The sequence below is a fragment of the Heptranchias perlo genome, chromosome 18 (genome assembly GCF_035084215.1).
Source record: "Heptranchias perlo isolate sHepPer1 chromosome 18, sHepPer1.hap1, whole genome shotgun sequence".
Classification (NCBI taxonomy): domain Eukaryota; kingdom Metazoa; phylum Chordata; class Chondrichthyes; order Hexanchiformes; family Hexanchidae; genus Heptranchias; species Heptranchias perlo.
The window spans coordinates 4,837,062-4,853,514 of NC_090342.1; the positions used below are offsets into that span (position 1 = coordinate 4,837,062).

At 46.2% G+C, this 16,453-nt stretch overlaps 1 protein-coding gene across 2 annotated transcripts in view; it reads right to left on the bottom strand.

The window, feature by feature from the left end:
• scyl2 (SCY1 like pseudokinase 2) overlaps positions 1-16,453 on the bottom strand; it is a 54,787-nt gene that overhangs the window by 22,805 nt on the left and 15,529 nt on the right. For both annotated transcript variants that reach the window (XM_067999265.1, XM_067999264.1), the window contains 7 exons: positions 14,899-15,048; positions 11,621-11,842; positions 10,293-10,409; positions 9,561-9,686; positions 6,482-6,658; positions 2,436-2,558; positions 742-855 (listed from right to left, as the gene is read on the bottom strand). In XM_067999265.1, coding sequence (XP_067855366.1) covers positions 742-855; positions 2,436-2,558; positions 6,482-6,658; positions 9,561-9,686; positions 10,293-10,409; positions 11,621-11,842; positions 14,899-15,048 — 1,029 coding nt within the window. The remainder of the gene's footprint in view (positions 1-741; positions 856-2,435; positions 2,559-6,481; positions 6,659-9,560; positions 9,687-10,292; positions 10,410-11,620; positions 11,843-14,898; positions 15,049-16,453) is intronic.

Genomic DNA, 16,453 nt, shown 5'->3' on the forward strand with positions numbered 1-16,453 from the left:
TGATTTGAACTGGGGTGGCAGTGGGTGGGCTACAAGTGGCATCAACACCAGTTGTGATGGGGGGAGGGGGAGGAAGACAACCAGGATTCTGGTTCCTGACCTTTCACCAGTTAGCAATGCTGGAATTGTGTGTACGTGCACACACACGAGTGTGTATGTATTACACACACCAGCCACGGACAGGATTTGGTTTGGCTGTGATGCCCCTGCAGTTGAATAGCCTGTCAATGCTCACTGCCAAGGCTCACTTGAATAATGGCCACTTGGGCTAACCAACTAGCTCTCATGCACCCCAGCAATGTTTCCAGGAGCGGAGAGAAGAAAAGGGGTTTAAAAAATGGTGACCAGCCTTAAATACTTTGTAACCTTTAATGAGCCAATTTCACTACAGTGTTTTTTATATAAAAAACAGGCATATAGTTTGCAACTTTCAGAAAATGTCTAGCCATTATGTTTAGGGATCAGCAAAAGGATCATTAAAGTACAGCCTGTTGTATTTATAAAGGGCTGATGGAGGCTGATGGACTAAATTAGTACCGAAATGGATTGGACTGAATTTTATCGTATTACCAACCACAACTGGTTCACGACATATTGCTAATAAATTTGCTTCTTAGGCCTGAGAAGGATTTTCCCGAGACACGTTCAAGTCTATTAAAGCTTCAATTTGCCGGAGAAACGCTGTGGGTTTATTGTAAGGTTATTCTATCTCGTGTACAGCAAGACCGTGTGTCCACTTACTGCAAGGGAGGAGGTCTGTAAACTAGCGTTCTTAATGCGAGGTATTAAAGAGTTCTTCATGGATGGATAATCTATCAAGTTTGCAAAGGTCGGAATTATGTTTAGGCAGAGTTCCTGAAAGGGAAAGAAAATAATTTAACTCAACACAAAAGGAGGACGCATTTACAGCAATCACTGTTTCGTTTTAAACACTTCATGAATGGAGGCAAGAAAAGCAGGGAAGAAAAATGTCAAAACAACTTATCCTCATCAGCCCAGACTCCATCGGGTAAATGCAGCAGTCCTGCGCTCTCAAACAAATCTCTGCCACAGACTCTTATTGAAGCTGAGTCTGTAAATTATTTTCAAGTGTTGCTGTATCTGTGGACTGTACCCCAGCCTGCCTATTTACCGTCTAGAGTTACAGCAACACTTGAAGAGAATTTAAAGACTCTGCTTCAATAACAGTTTGCGGCAGAGAATTCTACATTCTAAAAATCCTTTGCGCAAAGGATTTTTTTCTAACCTTCCTCAATTCTTTTTTGATTACCGTAAATTTTTCCCTTCTTCTTACCATTTCGCTGGCCACTGGAACCAATCTATCACAATTTACCCTATTAGAAGTCTTCATAAGAACCCAGAGAATCTGGGACAGGCTGCTGGCTCGTGCGGTGGAAGTCGATTTGCTGAATTCCTTCAAGCGAGAGCTGGACCTGTTTCTGGCTGCGGCGGCGATCACCTGGTACAAAAGGTAGGTACTGAAGGAATTACCACGGCCAGAGTGATCTCCTGGACTAGTTTCGACCACCTATGGCGGTCAGAGAGAAATTTCCCAGATTTTTCCCCCCAAATTGGCCTGGGGTTTTTTAATCTGGTTTTTCGTCTCTCCCAGGAGTTTTGGGTGGGGTGGGGAGTGTATATATCGTGAAGCACAAGGTATCACAAATTGTGCGGGACGGGCTGGATGGACCAGAGGGTTTTTCCCTGTCCGTCATTGCTTGTATAATCTTGAAGATCTCCTTGTCGCCCCTTAAATTTGTACGCTCTAATGAAAAAAGCCCAAACTCCTCGAGTGTCTCATCATAACTGTACCCTCTCATTCCTGGCAACCTCCAAGTAAATCTACGCTGCACTTATCCATTGCTTTTATATACTTCCTAGAACTGTAGTCCAACTGAAGCCTAATCAAAGTCTGGTACAAGTTCAACGTTAGTTTTTGGTTTTTGTATTCTATGCTTCCTGATGCAGAACCAAGGATTCACTTTGCCTTTATCAGCAGGTTGCCTGCCTGCCTGCCCTTTTGGCTGGGGTACGGACTAGAGATACAGCAACAAATTCAAATAGTGCAGAGGGGGAGGTGAGGAGAAATTTATTTTATGCAGCGAGTTGTTACGATCTGGAACGCGCTGCCTGAAAGGGCAGTGGAAGCAGATTCAATAATAACTTTCAAAAGTGAATTGGATAAATACTTGAATAGGAAAAAATTTGCAGGGCTATGGGGAAAGGGCAGCAGAGTAGGACTAATTGGATGGCTTTTTCAAAGAGCCGGCACAGGCACGATGGACCAAACGACCTCCTTCTATGCATTATGATTCTATGACTCAAGGATTTTTTTTAATGCATTAATTATGCACATCATAAAGTGATAATCGTTACATCACATATCCTGTGCCAGCATGCCCCAGATCTGCCCACGCACTTCAATAAGACAATACCTGAATCTGAACTGATGGTGCTTCCAGGGCCCTGTAAATCATGGGTAAGACTGTGTTCTTTATATCCTCTGGTGGAGTTTTAGTCAACAGCAAATCCATCTTTTGCAAGAAGATCAGCAGAACCTACATTAAACAACAAAAAAAATCACAAGTTTAAAGCAAATTTAAGATTTGCTGTCTATTTCTACAACGGTCCTAGTAAAGTGCATAAAAACAAAAATAAGCAAAAATCTTGTTTAAAAAATGCATCAGCCAACATTGCCAACTTCTTTTTATTAATATATTTAATTACGTACAGTAAACTCACCATGTTGCTAGCCTGAAGCATGGAAAGCAAAAAAATAATTTACTCACTTCGAATGAAGTGTGTGAAACTTACAACACACAGGAAAGAGTATAGCAGAGGTTTTTAAATAGCACATCAAAGACCATATAAAAGCAATCCTTTATAGTAAAAATTCCAAACAGACCAATGAAGAAGGAAGTCTCACTGTAAGCATTATCACAGTTAACAGGCAGTAGCAAACTCACGGTACAAATAGGTCTCGGGGTGACGGGTGCGAAGCCAGTGCTAATGCACAATCTTTCAGCAGCACCAACTGAATGGGGATCAGGCTCGCCACCAACTGAATGGGGATCAGGCTCGGCACCAACTGAATGGGGATCAGGCTCGCCACCAACTGAATGGGGATCAGGCTCGGCACCAACTGAATGGGGATCAGGCTCGCCACCAACTGAATGGGGATCAGGCTCGCCACCAACTGAATGGGGATCAGGCTCGCCACCAACTGAATGGGGATCAGGCTCGCCACCAACTGAATGGGGATCAGGCTCGCCACCAACTGAATGGGGATCAGGCTCGCCACCAACTGATTGGGGATCAGGCTCGCCACCAACTGATTGGGGATCAGGCTCGCCACCAACTGATTGGGGAATCAGGCTCGCCACCAACTGATTGGGGATCAGGCTCGGCAACAACTGAAAGGGGATCAGGCTCGGCAACAACTGATTGGGGATCAGGCTCGCCACCAACTGATTGGGGATCAGGCTCGCCACCAACTGATTGGGGATCAGGCTCGCCACCAACTGAATGGGGATCAGGCTCGCCACCAACTGAATGGGGATCAGGCTCGCCACCAACTGATTGGGGATCAGGCTCGCCACCAACTGATTGGGGATCAGGCTCGCCACCACCTGAATGGAGATCAGGCTCGCCACCAACTGATTGGGGATCAGGCTCACCACCAACTGATTGGATATCAGGCTCGCCACCAATTGATTGGGGATCAGGCTCGCCACCAACTGATTGGATATCAGGCTCGCCACCAATTGATTGGATATCAGGCTCGCCACCAATTGATTGGATATCAGGCTCGCCACCAATTGATTGGATATCAGGCTCGCCACCAACTGATTGGATATCAGGCTCGCCACCAACTGATTGGATATCAGGCTCGCCACCAACTGAATGGGGATCAGGCTCGCCACCAACTGAATGGGGATCAGGCTCGCCACCAACTGATTGGGGATCAGGCTCGCCACCAACTGATTGGGGATCAGGCTCGCCACCAACTGATTGGGGATCAGGCTCGCCACCAACTGATTGGATATCAGGCTCGCCACCAACTGATTGGATATCAGGCTCGCCACCAATCGATTGGATATCAGGCTCGCCACCAATCGATTGGGGATCAGGCTCGCCACCAACTGAATGGGGATCAGGCTCGCCACCAACTGAATGGGGATCAGGCTCGCCACCAACTGAATGGGGATCAGGCTCGCCACCAACTGATTGGGGATCAGGCTCGGCAACAACTGAAAGGGGATCAGGCTCGCCATCAACTGAATGGGGATCAGGCTCGGCAACAACTGAATGGGGATCAGGCTCGCCACCAACTGATTGGGGATCAGGCTCGCCACCAACTGATTGGGGATCAGGCTCGCCACCAACTGATTGGGGATCAGGCTCGCCACCAACTGATTGGGGATCAGGCTCGGCAACAACTGAAAGGGGATCAGGCTCGGCAACAACTGATTGGGGATCAGGCTCGCCACCAACTGATTGGGGATCAGGCTCGCCACCAACTGATTGGGGATCAGGCTCGCCACCAACTGAATGGGGATCAGGCTCGCCACCAACTGAATGGGGATCAGGCTCGCCACCAACTGATTGGGGATCAGGCTCGCCACCACCTGAATGGAGATCAGGCTCGCCACCAACTGATTGGGGATCAGGCTCGCCACCAACTGATTGGATATCAGGCTCGCCACCAATTGATTGGGGATCAGGCTCGCCACCAACTGATTGGATATCAGGCTCGCCACCAATTGATTGGATATCAGGCTCGCCACCAATTGATTGGATATCAGGCTCGCCACCAATTGATTGGATATCAGGCTCGCCACCAATTGATTGGATATCAGGCTCGCCACCAATTGATTGGATATCAGGCTCGCCACCAACTGATTGGATATCAGGCTCGCCACCAACTGATTGGATATCAGGCTCGCCACCAACTGATTGGATATCAGGCTCGCCACCAACTGATTGGATATCAGGCTCGCCACCAACTGAATGGGGATCAGGCTCGCCACCAACTGAATGGGGATCAGGCTCGCCACCAACTGATTGGGGATCAGGCTCGCCACCAACTGATTGGGGATCAGGCTCGCCACCAACTGATTGGATATCAGGCTCGCCACCAACTGATTGGATATCAGGCTCGCCACCAATCGATTGGATATCAGGCTCGCCACCAATCGATTGGGGATCAGGCTCGCCACCAACTGAATGGGGATCAGGCTCGCCACCAACTGAATGGGGATCAGGCTCGCCACCAATTGAAAGGGGATCAGGCTCGCCATCAACTGAATGGGGATCAGGCTCGCCATCAACTGAATGGGGATCAGGCTCGCCATCAACTGAATGGGGATCAGGCTCGCCATCAACTGAATGGGGATCAGGCTCGCCATCAACTGAATGGGGATCAGGCTCGCCATCAACTGAATGGGGATCAGGCTCGCCATCAACTGAATGGGGATCAGGCTCGCCATCAACTGAATGGGGATCAGGCTCGCCATCAACTGAATGGGGATCAGGCTCGCCATCAACTGAATGGGGATCAGGCTCGCCATCAACTGAATGGGGATCAGGCTCGCCATCAACTGAATGGGGATCAGGCTCGCCATCAACTGAATGGGGATCAGGCTCGCCATCAACTGAATGGGGATCAGGCTCGCCATCAACTGAATGGGGATCAGGCTCGCCATCAACTGAATGGGGATCAGGCTCGCCATCAACTGAATGGGGATCAGGCTCGCCATCAACTGAATGGGGATCAGGCTCGCCATCAACTGAATGGGGATCAGGCTCGCCATCAACTGATTGGGGATCAGGCTCGCCACCAACTGATCGGATATCAGGCTCGCCACCAACTGAATGGGGATCAGGCTCGCCATCAACTGAATGGGGATCAGGCTCGCCATCAACTGAATGGGGATCAGGCTCGCCACCAACTGATTGGATATCAGGCTCGCCACCAACTGATTGGATATCAGGCTCGCCACCAACTGATTGGATATCAGGCTCGCCACCAACTGATTGGATATCAGGCTCGCCACTAACTGAATGGGGATCAGGCTCGCCATCAACTGAATGGGGATCAGGCTCGCCATCAACTGAATGGGGATCAGGCTCGCCATCAACTGAATGGGGATCAGGCTCGCCATCAACTGAATGGGGATCAGGCTCGCCATCAACTGAATGGGGATCAGGCTCGCCATCAACTGAATGGGGATCAGGCTCGCCATCAACTGAATGGGGATCAGGCTCGCCACCAACTGATTGGATATCAGGCTCGCCATCAACTGAATGGGTATCAGGCACACCCAGCAATCAGTGGGTCACAATGACAAGATACAGCAATCCACTGCAGTCTCTCTCCGTTTTCAGCTTGCCGCGTCGTCAAACTGCTCACGTGCCTTAAAACAAAAAAATCCCAGTCACGCAATGCTTTGTGGCTTCCACTGGTCTCGGGTTCTGATACCTGAATGGGTTCCTGGAGCTTGAAGACTGGAACAAGGTCCGGGAGAATCAGTTTGACGTACTCCTCTTTGGTACACTCTTCAACAATGAGAAGGACGTTGGGCAGGACAAAGGGCACCATGTCCGGGTTCACAAACTCGGAGGTCAAGTACGGCAGAACGCGTTGCACTACAACCCGCTAGAACCAAAAAGAAGCAGCAAAAGGATTAATTTAGTGCCACACCCTTCTTTAGAATACAGGGAAACCCGTTTAATAACTGTGGGACTGACTGATAAATGCTTCCCTATTACAAGTACTGGTTGGTCTCATTAATTATAGTTAGGACCAAGTTAACTGGTGACTATAAACAGATAGTCTCTGTAGGCACATTTCCCTTCAGTTTCAAAATTTTGATGTTTAAAGGGCCACTGACCAAAACCATAACATTTTAACAGTCACATCACTAATAACGCAGTTCTACTATTAATCTTCCAAATCAGAGTGTCCAAGCTTTTTAATCATTGTACATCTCTTGGAACCTCAGACCACATACAAAGTTTAAATCCATGTGCCCATTAATTTTCATATTTTTCAAGCTGCACATGCTGACAGGCCCACAATATTCGAACAGGACAAGTGGAAATTAAACCGAGCTGTCTGGACTTTGTGGGTCAGGATGTTCAGGCTTACAGGTCGCAAGTCTGGACACAACTAGAATCATACAGCACAGAAGGAGGCCATTTGGCCCATCGTGCCTGTGCCCACTCTCTGGAAGAACGATCCAATTAGTCCCACTCATTCCCCATAGCCCTGCAAATTTTTCCTTTTCAAGTATTTATCCAATTCCCTTTTGAAAGTTACGATTGAATCTGCTTCCACCGCCCTTTCAGGCAGCGCATTCCAGATCATAACAACTTGATGTGTAAAAAAAATTTCTCCTCAACTCCTTGCTGGCTTTTTTTGCTACTTATCTTAAATCTGTCCGTTCTGGTTACCGACCTTGCTGCCAGTGGAAGCAGTTTCTCCCTATCTACTATATCTGCTCCAAATAAATCTCCATTTTTTATTTTAAAGTCCCCCTCCTGCTTTCAGGAATTTAAACTGGAGAAGCACACCTGCTCCTTAGCCAGACCATTTTCAGCAGAGTGTCTTTTGACACCACTGTGTTGGCCAATGAGTTCAAGGCAGGGCGGGACTTACGGCAAGACTCATAGCAAACAGTCTATCTTATAGCAAACAAAGTCTATTTACTCAGCAATCAGAGTCTATTTAAACAGCGCACTACAGCAAACAGTCGACAGAGTCTATTTAAAAAGTGTCTCCACAAACTACAGCAAACAGAACTCATGACCGAAACTGCAGCAACTTCTCCTGATAAAAGCAAGATTATTTCTCCAGCGAGATGCAGTGAGTGGAGGATAGTTACATAATACAAATTATGTGCATAAGATCAATCCCAGTCACTTACAGCAGTGCGGTGTCCAGGCCCGAATGATGGGGGAATTACCCAATCATCTCCATTCTGGTCGGGAATAGTGGTATCACTATATGCAGCCCATTTTCAGTGGCTGCAGCCCAGCTATCCACTGTCATCTACCTGCAGCCTGTTTCCAACTCCTACAGTAAGAGTCAAAGCTTCCGTATTGCACCTGTCTCTGCACCCAACCAGCAGATAGCACAGAGTCCGCACTGTTTGAGGACACACAATCCTAAGCTTTAAAACTGCATTCTCTCTTTTTATAACATTTTTTTAAACTTGTGGAAAGATCATTTTTTAAATAAAGCTACTTCAGGAGAATTTCAAAATCAAACACTCATGTGTATAAGTAATCTTGCAATAAACCACCAACATTTTAAACGTATATATTTAAATTATAATCCACATAACTACAAGTAGTGATAGGCATGTAAAAATTCACATCAATTTGGGTAGAGGGCAATTTGCTTTTAAAAGGAAGAAGCAGCAAAGCCATGGCAAGTTTTGATGATTGGAGCATGAATACCGTACAACATTTTCAACCTTAAAATCGACATTCTATGAGGAATTATGACATTCGCGTCCCTGTGTCTCAGTGCGTTATCTCCCCCTTCCATTCCTGCTCTGACCTCTCTATCTTTGGCCTCTGACACTGATCCAAATAAATTCAACACAACCTTCCGGCACACATGGGGCAATGGCGCAACCCTGCATGACCAGTGGGGAAGCTGCGTTCAAAGGAGTGCGGGTTGGAGATAGGGCTGCAGCACTGCAACCCCGATTCTCTTGACCCCGTGCTCCCTGCAAGCGCAGCTCCTCACTGGGAGCGCGGGATCACAGAACTACCCCGAATCCGTCATCTTTCTCCTGGGCTGGGCAATCTACAGCCTCTGGTCTGAACACTGACTATGTCCCCATTTTCTTTTCAGCAGGGGGGGCTGCTGGAGATGTGGAATAAGCCTATCAGCACCTTGACGTGGGGGAGGAGGCGGCATGCGTGTTGACGTTTCGAGTATGGACTCGTCATCAGAACACAGCTCTGGTAGGCCGGGGGTGGGGGTGGGGGGGGGTGTGTGGGTGTGGTCTGCAATCAAGGTTTAGGCCTATTTTGTTTCCTCACTTTTTGGGGGATTGGCAGACTTAGGCTTCCAGCAATTCCTGTTTTCAGTTCAGATCTCATGCCTTTCACCATCTTGGCTACTCGCGTAATGTTTTGCATTTCGAATCCCTTTTCATTGGCTCAGTGAGATGACTTTTGTATAATTTAACAGGTACCTCAGTTTCTATTAAGTAGTTTAGTCATTCAACCCATTAATTTCCCCCCCAGAGACTGGAGTTCCTGTTGTGTATTTTCCCCAACTTCACTTTTTTTTTTCTCTTAAAGGGGCTTGCATATCTTTTAGTTTTGAAACATTAATCTGTCTTCTCTCCTGTCAGAAACCTGCATTTTCTGTTTTTATTTTTTTTTTAAATTATTTTTATTTGTGAAATTATCAGAGCAGATACGAACAGCAGGGCACGGCCGAGGATGACAGTGCAGAATCGTACCACTTGTGATTTTCAGCGTTCCGTTTTACGTGCACATTTCACTGACAGCCATATCGAGTCACGGTCGAACCATACCTTAGGCAGCTTTGCCAGGATTTTCGGCAGACCTTTGTAAAACTGGGACTTCTGGAGGTTGTCTCGCTGGAACAGGGAATCGAAATACTGCAGTGTCATTGCGCCGACATCATCAAAAAAAGGGATCTGGAAAGAGCACAGGGAATTCATCAGAAAAGGAAGGAATTATGTATGAGTTGCACAGTTGCTTGGAATTTTACATCTTCTCAAATGGTTATCGAAAAGAAACCGTTCACAAAATGGGTCGTGCCAGCTCTGCCGGGTGCAACCTTGAAACTTCTAACAGGATTTTAAGCTTGGACGACACTCCCAGTGCAGTACTGAGGGAATGCTGAACGAGGAGAGTTACCGTCTTTCGGATGAGACATTAAAGCGAGGCCCCGTCTGCCTTCTCGGGTGGGCGTAAAAGATCCCACAGCACTATTTTGAAGAGGAACAGGGCTGTTCTCCCCGGTGTCCTGGCCAATATTTATCCCTCAACCAACGTCAATAAAAACAGATTATCTGGTCGTTATCACATTGCTGTTTGTGGGATCTTGCTGTGCGCAATTTGGCTGCTGTGGTTCCTACATTGCAACAGTGACTACATTTCAAAAAGTACGTCCACAGCCGAGAATATTCTGACCTCTGGGTTGAAGGGAAATAGTCAACTGGTTGGAAATGTACAGAAAAATGGCAATTAAACAAATGTGATTTCATATTAGGGTGTATGCTGCATGCTTCCCTGCTTACCTTACTCAGCTGATCAGCGTCTGGCCTGACAGTGGGAGTTACATTTAGCAACAACTTCATGTGCTCCCGAACCTCCTCCGGAACCTTGTGCAGTACGTTGGGGCCTAAACGGGTGAGCTGCAAAAAACAGAAAAAGGCGTCTGTAACCCCATACCAAGAACCTCAAACTGAGCAACAAGTTGCATTTGTATAGCGCCTTTGATGTAGGGAAACGTCTCGGAGGACTTCATGGAGGCGTGAAAATGGAAGCAAAGGAGATATTACGAGAGGTGACCAAAAAGCTTGGTCAAAGAGGTGGGTATTAATGAAGATCTTAAAGGAGGAGAGGCAGGTGGAGGGGTTCAGGGAGAGAATTCCATAATCTTAAAATTAGAGCTAGGCCATTTAAGAATTGAAACCGCAAAGCATATTATCATGCAAGGAAATCTGGGACTCGATCCCCCAAAAGGCTGCGGATGCTGGTAGTCAATTGAAATTTTCAAGACTGAGATTGATAGGTTTTTGTTACGTAAGTGTATCAAGCGAAATCGAGCAAAGGTGTGTAAATGGGAGCTTAGGTACAGATCAGCCATGATCTAATTGAACGGCAGAACAGGCGAGAGGAACTTAATGGCCTCCTCCTGTTCCTATGAAAAAGGAGGGAGCCAAGTATAGAACCTTGAAGGACCCCAGGGGTAACAGCGTGGGAGCGGGAGGAGAAGCCATTGCTAGAAATGCTCTGACTACGACTGGGTAGGTAAAAGTGAAATCAAACAAGGGCAATTCCACTGAGCTGGACAATGGAGGAGAGGCGTCGGAGAAGGATGGTGTGGCGTCAGAGGCTGCAGAAAGATCAAGGAGGATGGGGAGGGACAGTGCACCACAGTCACATTCACAGAGCATGTCATCTGTGACTGATTACGACTGGATCAGTGCTGTGGCAGGGGAGAGATTCAAACACGGAGATGCGAGAAAGATGGGCACGGATTTGGAAGGCGACAACACATTCAAGGAGGGACGGGAGGTTGGCGATGAGGCGGTAGTTTGCAAGGGCAGAGGGGTCAAGAGTGGGTTTTTTGAGGAGGGGGGATGACGACGGTGGTTTTGAAAGGGTGGGGGACATTAGCTGAAGAGAGCGAAACATTTGCAATGGCCAGCTAGCATGGGGGCCAGCAAGGGAAGTTGGGTGGTCAGCAGTTTAGTGGCACTGCAGTCAAGAGAGCCAGAAGCGGGGCTCAGAGAGGGAATTCGGGGCTAGGGTGGGGGGAGCCTGGGAGGGAGGGTTTGGCTTTGTGGGCAAGAGGAAGATGGGGCAGCCGAACAGATGGTCAGAGTTAGCAGGCTGTTACCTGATCCAGTTGTCTGCTGAAACTCTTGAAGATGTCCTGCTTGTTCACCTCGAAGATAGGCTTGCCGTCATTAAACACAGCATACATCACAGCTCCTAACGAGTACATGTCACTGGCCAGGTCACAGCTCACTGACAGGATGTATTCTGGAGCTATGTATTCAGGGTTAGGGAGGCACAAAGAAGGAAGATTTGGATCCCATTCCTTGCAACTAAATGTAAGCTGTAAAGAGCAGAAACAAAACATTGATTGTTGTAATTCAATATAAATTCTAAAGTCAAACCTTTTCTTAAAAAAAATCCCTTATTAAAACTTGTATCTATGTTTCTTTAAATCCGGCAATGCCTCGATTTTAAAGTTATCATCCTTGTGTTCAAATCCATTCATGGCCTCGCCCCTCCCTATCTCTAAACTCCTCCAGCCCTACAACCCTCCGAGATCTCTGCGCTCCTCCGATTCTGGCCTCTTGCGCAACCCCAATTTTCTTCGCTCCACCATTGGCGGCCGTGCCTTCAGCTGCCTAGGCCCTAAGCTCTGGAATTCCCTCCCTAAACCGCTCCACCTCTTACCTCTCTCTCCTCCTTTAAGTCGCTCCTTAAAACCTACCTCTCTGACCAAGCTTTTTGTCACCTTTCCTAACATCTCCTTATGTGGCTCATTGTCAAAGTTTGTCTGATAACGCTCCTGTGAAGCACCTGCAAACTTTGAAGTTATACCCTCTATACCCAAGTCGAGGTCATTTATACATTTCAAAAAGAGCAGTGGTGCTAATACTGACCCCTGGGGAACATCACTTTGGCGAAATGACATTTTCAGTAGGTACAGTGGTTTACTTGTGGCTCTTTCACAGCTCTGTTCAAAACGGCCAACTTGCTAAATTTGAGGGGGGTGTCAATTTTTTTCTTTAGTTCATATTTTGTCACAGATGAAATGCACCAGCTGCCACAGGAAGAATCATAGAGATGAATTATGCTCAAGGTTCACTTACAAATCAATAGTATAATTACAGGAGCCCACTTATTCGTCGGAGCCCAGGAGGGCACAACAGGAACCATCAATTTCTCAATAAAAGCATTTTGATTCTGGACAAGATCTCATGCCATCCCAAGAGACCCCAAAAAAATCACCAGACTGCATACACCAGAACGTAAAGGAAAAGCTCAGTGGGAAAAAAAATCACAGCAATTAATGGAAGGAAGAGTAATGCAGCTGAAAAGTACGATTTTGTCAAAGGGTGTAGTTCCTCTTTGGGGTGGCCATTTCCTTGTTAAAACCAAGCCATTCAAAGTGCATCGAATTACATCAAAACTACAACACAGTAACAGGGGGGAGAGAGGGGGAAGAGAGAAAGGAGGGGGAAGAGAGAAAGGAGGGGAAAGAGATATAGAGAGAGAGAGAGACCATTAACTATCTACATTTTGAACTAAAGGAAGACACAAAGAGGTTTCTGCCAACTGAAAAAGGTTACTAAGAAAATATTGAAAGGAGCAGCTTTGCGTTGGCATATATGATTCAAGTGTAAATACTGAAGTGACTTTAGCCTGTCTGAGCTGCACAATGATATTCTGCCAACTGACGTGATCGAGAGGTTGGCCAAGACTATGTGAAGTTTAAGCACCTTCCATCCTTGTGTAATATTGTCTCTGCACATTGTGCTCTATAAGGAAAACCTCAAAGAAAGCAGACAAAAATCGCTGAATTCTGCATTCATTGGTTTAAGCCAGTATTGGAGAATGAAACATAGATTTTGTGCACTCAATGACGCCCAGATCAACAAACAAAATAGGGTTAGTTGTAAAGTCTGCTCTGCTCATAATATTGTTCTTCGCCTAACCCTTAATAATTACTCAGCATGACGCTTCATTCTCTTTACCAACCATCTGCCTCTGAGGCAGACAATTTATGCCCAAATGGTGCTGAGTTATGGCGAGTCCTACTTTATGGAGTCACAGTAACTAGGAATTTAGGAAATTTTAATTAATTAGTCTGGGTTGCTTCGAAATCCTGGTCCCAGAAGTGGAAATGCAGTGCTTTACCCTAGTGTGCCACAGTCGCCCTTTAACATCAAACGGAATATCTAGGAAACAAAAAGGGTTTATTTACTATACACACTAACCAGCTACCACCACCTCCGAAGTACCTTCCCTAGGCTGCCCACGCCTCTCAACAACAGTTAGCCCTTATATAGCATCTTTAACATGAATAAAACACCCAAAGGTGGTTAACAGAGACAAAACCAAACACAAAGCAGTGATGGAGGAAGGGTTAGGTGAGGTGGAAGAAGAGCTGGGTGAAGTAGGAGAAGAGGTAGGGAGGTAGGAGAAGAGGTGGGGAGTTGGGGGAAGAGCGAGCGAATAACTGAAGGCTGTTTGATTGAAGCTGGAGCAAAGAGCAGCAGCCTCTCCGAGCCCAGCCCACATCCCGCACACATACCTCCTCGGTCCGAACCCACATCCCATAACCCAGATCCCTCATAGGACTCTCTCCTAGCCCAGCCCACATCCCGCACACATACCTCCTCGGTCTGAACCCACATCCCACAACCCAGATCCCTCATAGGACTCTCTCCTAGCCCACCCACATTCCCTCACATATCTCCTTCATCAGAACACACATCCCTCACAGGACTCTCTCTTAGCCCAGTCCACATTCCCTCCCCTACCCAAGCCTACATCCTTCACAGTATCCCCTTTGTCCTCAATCCCATGCTGTCTGCAACGCACGTTTCAGTGCAAGATTACTATAACCAAACAAGGTGGGAGAAGAGCTGGACAAAGTGTGATAGCCCAGTGGTTATAGTACTCGTTTAGCAAACCCAGAGATCAGGAGTTCAATTTCCATCATGGCAAACGGTGAAATTGAATTCAGTAAGTCTGGCAATTTGTGGGCTAGGACCAGAAAAATAACCAGATTGTCATTAAAATCCAAGTAGTTCACTAATGTCTTTCAGGGATGGGAACCTGCCAATACTTCCTGGTCTGGCCTACATGTGACTCCAGTCCCACAACATGAAGTTGACTTTAAAATCCCCTCTGCAGTCACTCCCATCCCACCTCAGGGATGGGATAATAAATACAGCATTGCTAGTGTCACCCACATCCCAAGAACCATTAAAAAAATTATAAAAAGGCCATACCAAGCACTTTTCTCTCTCAAAGACATGTCACAAATCCTAAAAAAATTTACACTTTTTTTTAAAGTAATATTCTGTTATAATTATAAATAAAAGTGAAGCAGTCCAGTAACATTTGCCCGCTGAATAATTCAATTGTCCCTACCTCCTGTTCCGAGGGATTAGACGAAGAGATGCAAAAATCAAAACCCATGATCTTCCAGGCGCCACTTTTGTTCAGAATGATATTCTCTGGCGTCAGGTTCCCGTGAATCATTTTCACGCTGCTGTGTAAAAAGGACAGGCCTTCGCTCACCTGTAAATTAAATAAGGATGACATTACCATTTCGCAGTGTAGTTTTTTAAAATGATTTTGATTAAGATAAGTTGGTGCACCTTTTCGCTTGCTACATTAAATGCTTGTAAATTGGAAGTATAGAAGTATAGCAGAAGGATGCACTGCAGAGGTAGAGAAAACCTGGGGATGCAAGGCTCTTGACATAATAATCAGGTGATATTTTATTATGTGTTGCAACAACAGGGTGCAACTAGAGAAAAACAAGGGCAGATGTCTTATGAGATTGATACTGAGAGGGTGGCACAGTGCGTTGGACCACAAACATGGAGAGTCGAAGAACACAGGAAGAAAGAATTTGCATTTCTAAAACACCTTTCATGTCCTCGAGATGTCCCAAAGCACTTCGCAGCCAATGAATTATTTTTGAAGCGAAATCAATGTTGTTTTGCAGGCAAACGCGGCAGCCAATGTGCTCACAGCAAAGTCCCACAAACAGTAATCAGATAAATGACCCACTTATCTGTTTTGGTGCAGCTGATTGAAGTGTAAATGGTGTTGTGGGAAGGTCCCAAGGGGAGGTCAGTCTAGACTCACCAAGTGCTTTTGTTTTAAATTACAATTGTTCTGTTATAACATGCAAGAACTTGTTTAGTGCCTCATCAATTCTTTCAGAAATGTCCTAAAGCACTTCACAGCCAATGAATTACTTTGAAGTGCAGTCAATGTTGTTATGCAAGTGAATGCAGCAGTGATTTTGCACTCAGCAGGGACCTACAAACAGTAAATGAGACAAATGACAGACAATCTGTTTCAGGTGGTGTTGGCCAAGGGCACAATGTTGGGCACAATTCCCTGCTCCTCTGTGACTAGTGCCATGGAATCGTTAACGGCCATCTGAACCACCGAAAGAGGCAGACAGGACCTTGCTTTAAATGTTATCTTCATTCATTTCAAGACAAAAAAAATATTATAAATGCTGCTCTGAATACTTCCATGTATAATACAGCCACAGTGCTCTTTGCAATGACGTGACACAATTTATTTACTTCAAATCACGGACAACAGGGAGGGTTTGGCTGTGACCAAAGCACAGCCTGTGAGCCATATGATACCCAAACTCTGGCAACTCAGCCCTGGCAATCCAGGGGATGATTGGATCAGGGCTCGCAGACATTTTCAATCATTATTTTCATACATCGATTATAAACTCCTATGTTCAGATTTATATGGAAACTGTCCATGTAAACTGGTCATGCTGTAATGACACCCTCCTGCCAGTGATGGCACTGCGGCACCTCTGCTGTGGGGAGGATGTAATTGCAGCGTGACAAATTTACATATAAATGTCGACATAGGAATTTATAATGGGAAAAGATGGCAGGAAGTGCATGCAGACTTAATATTTTTAAAATATATTTTCATG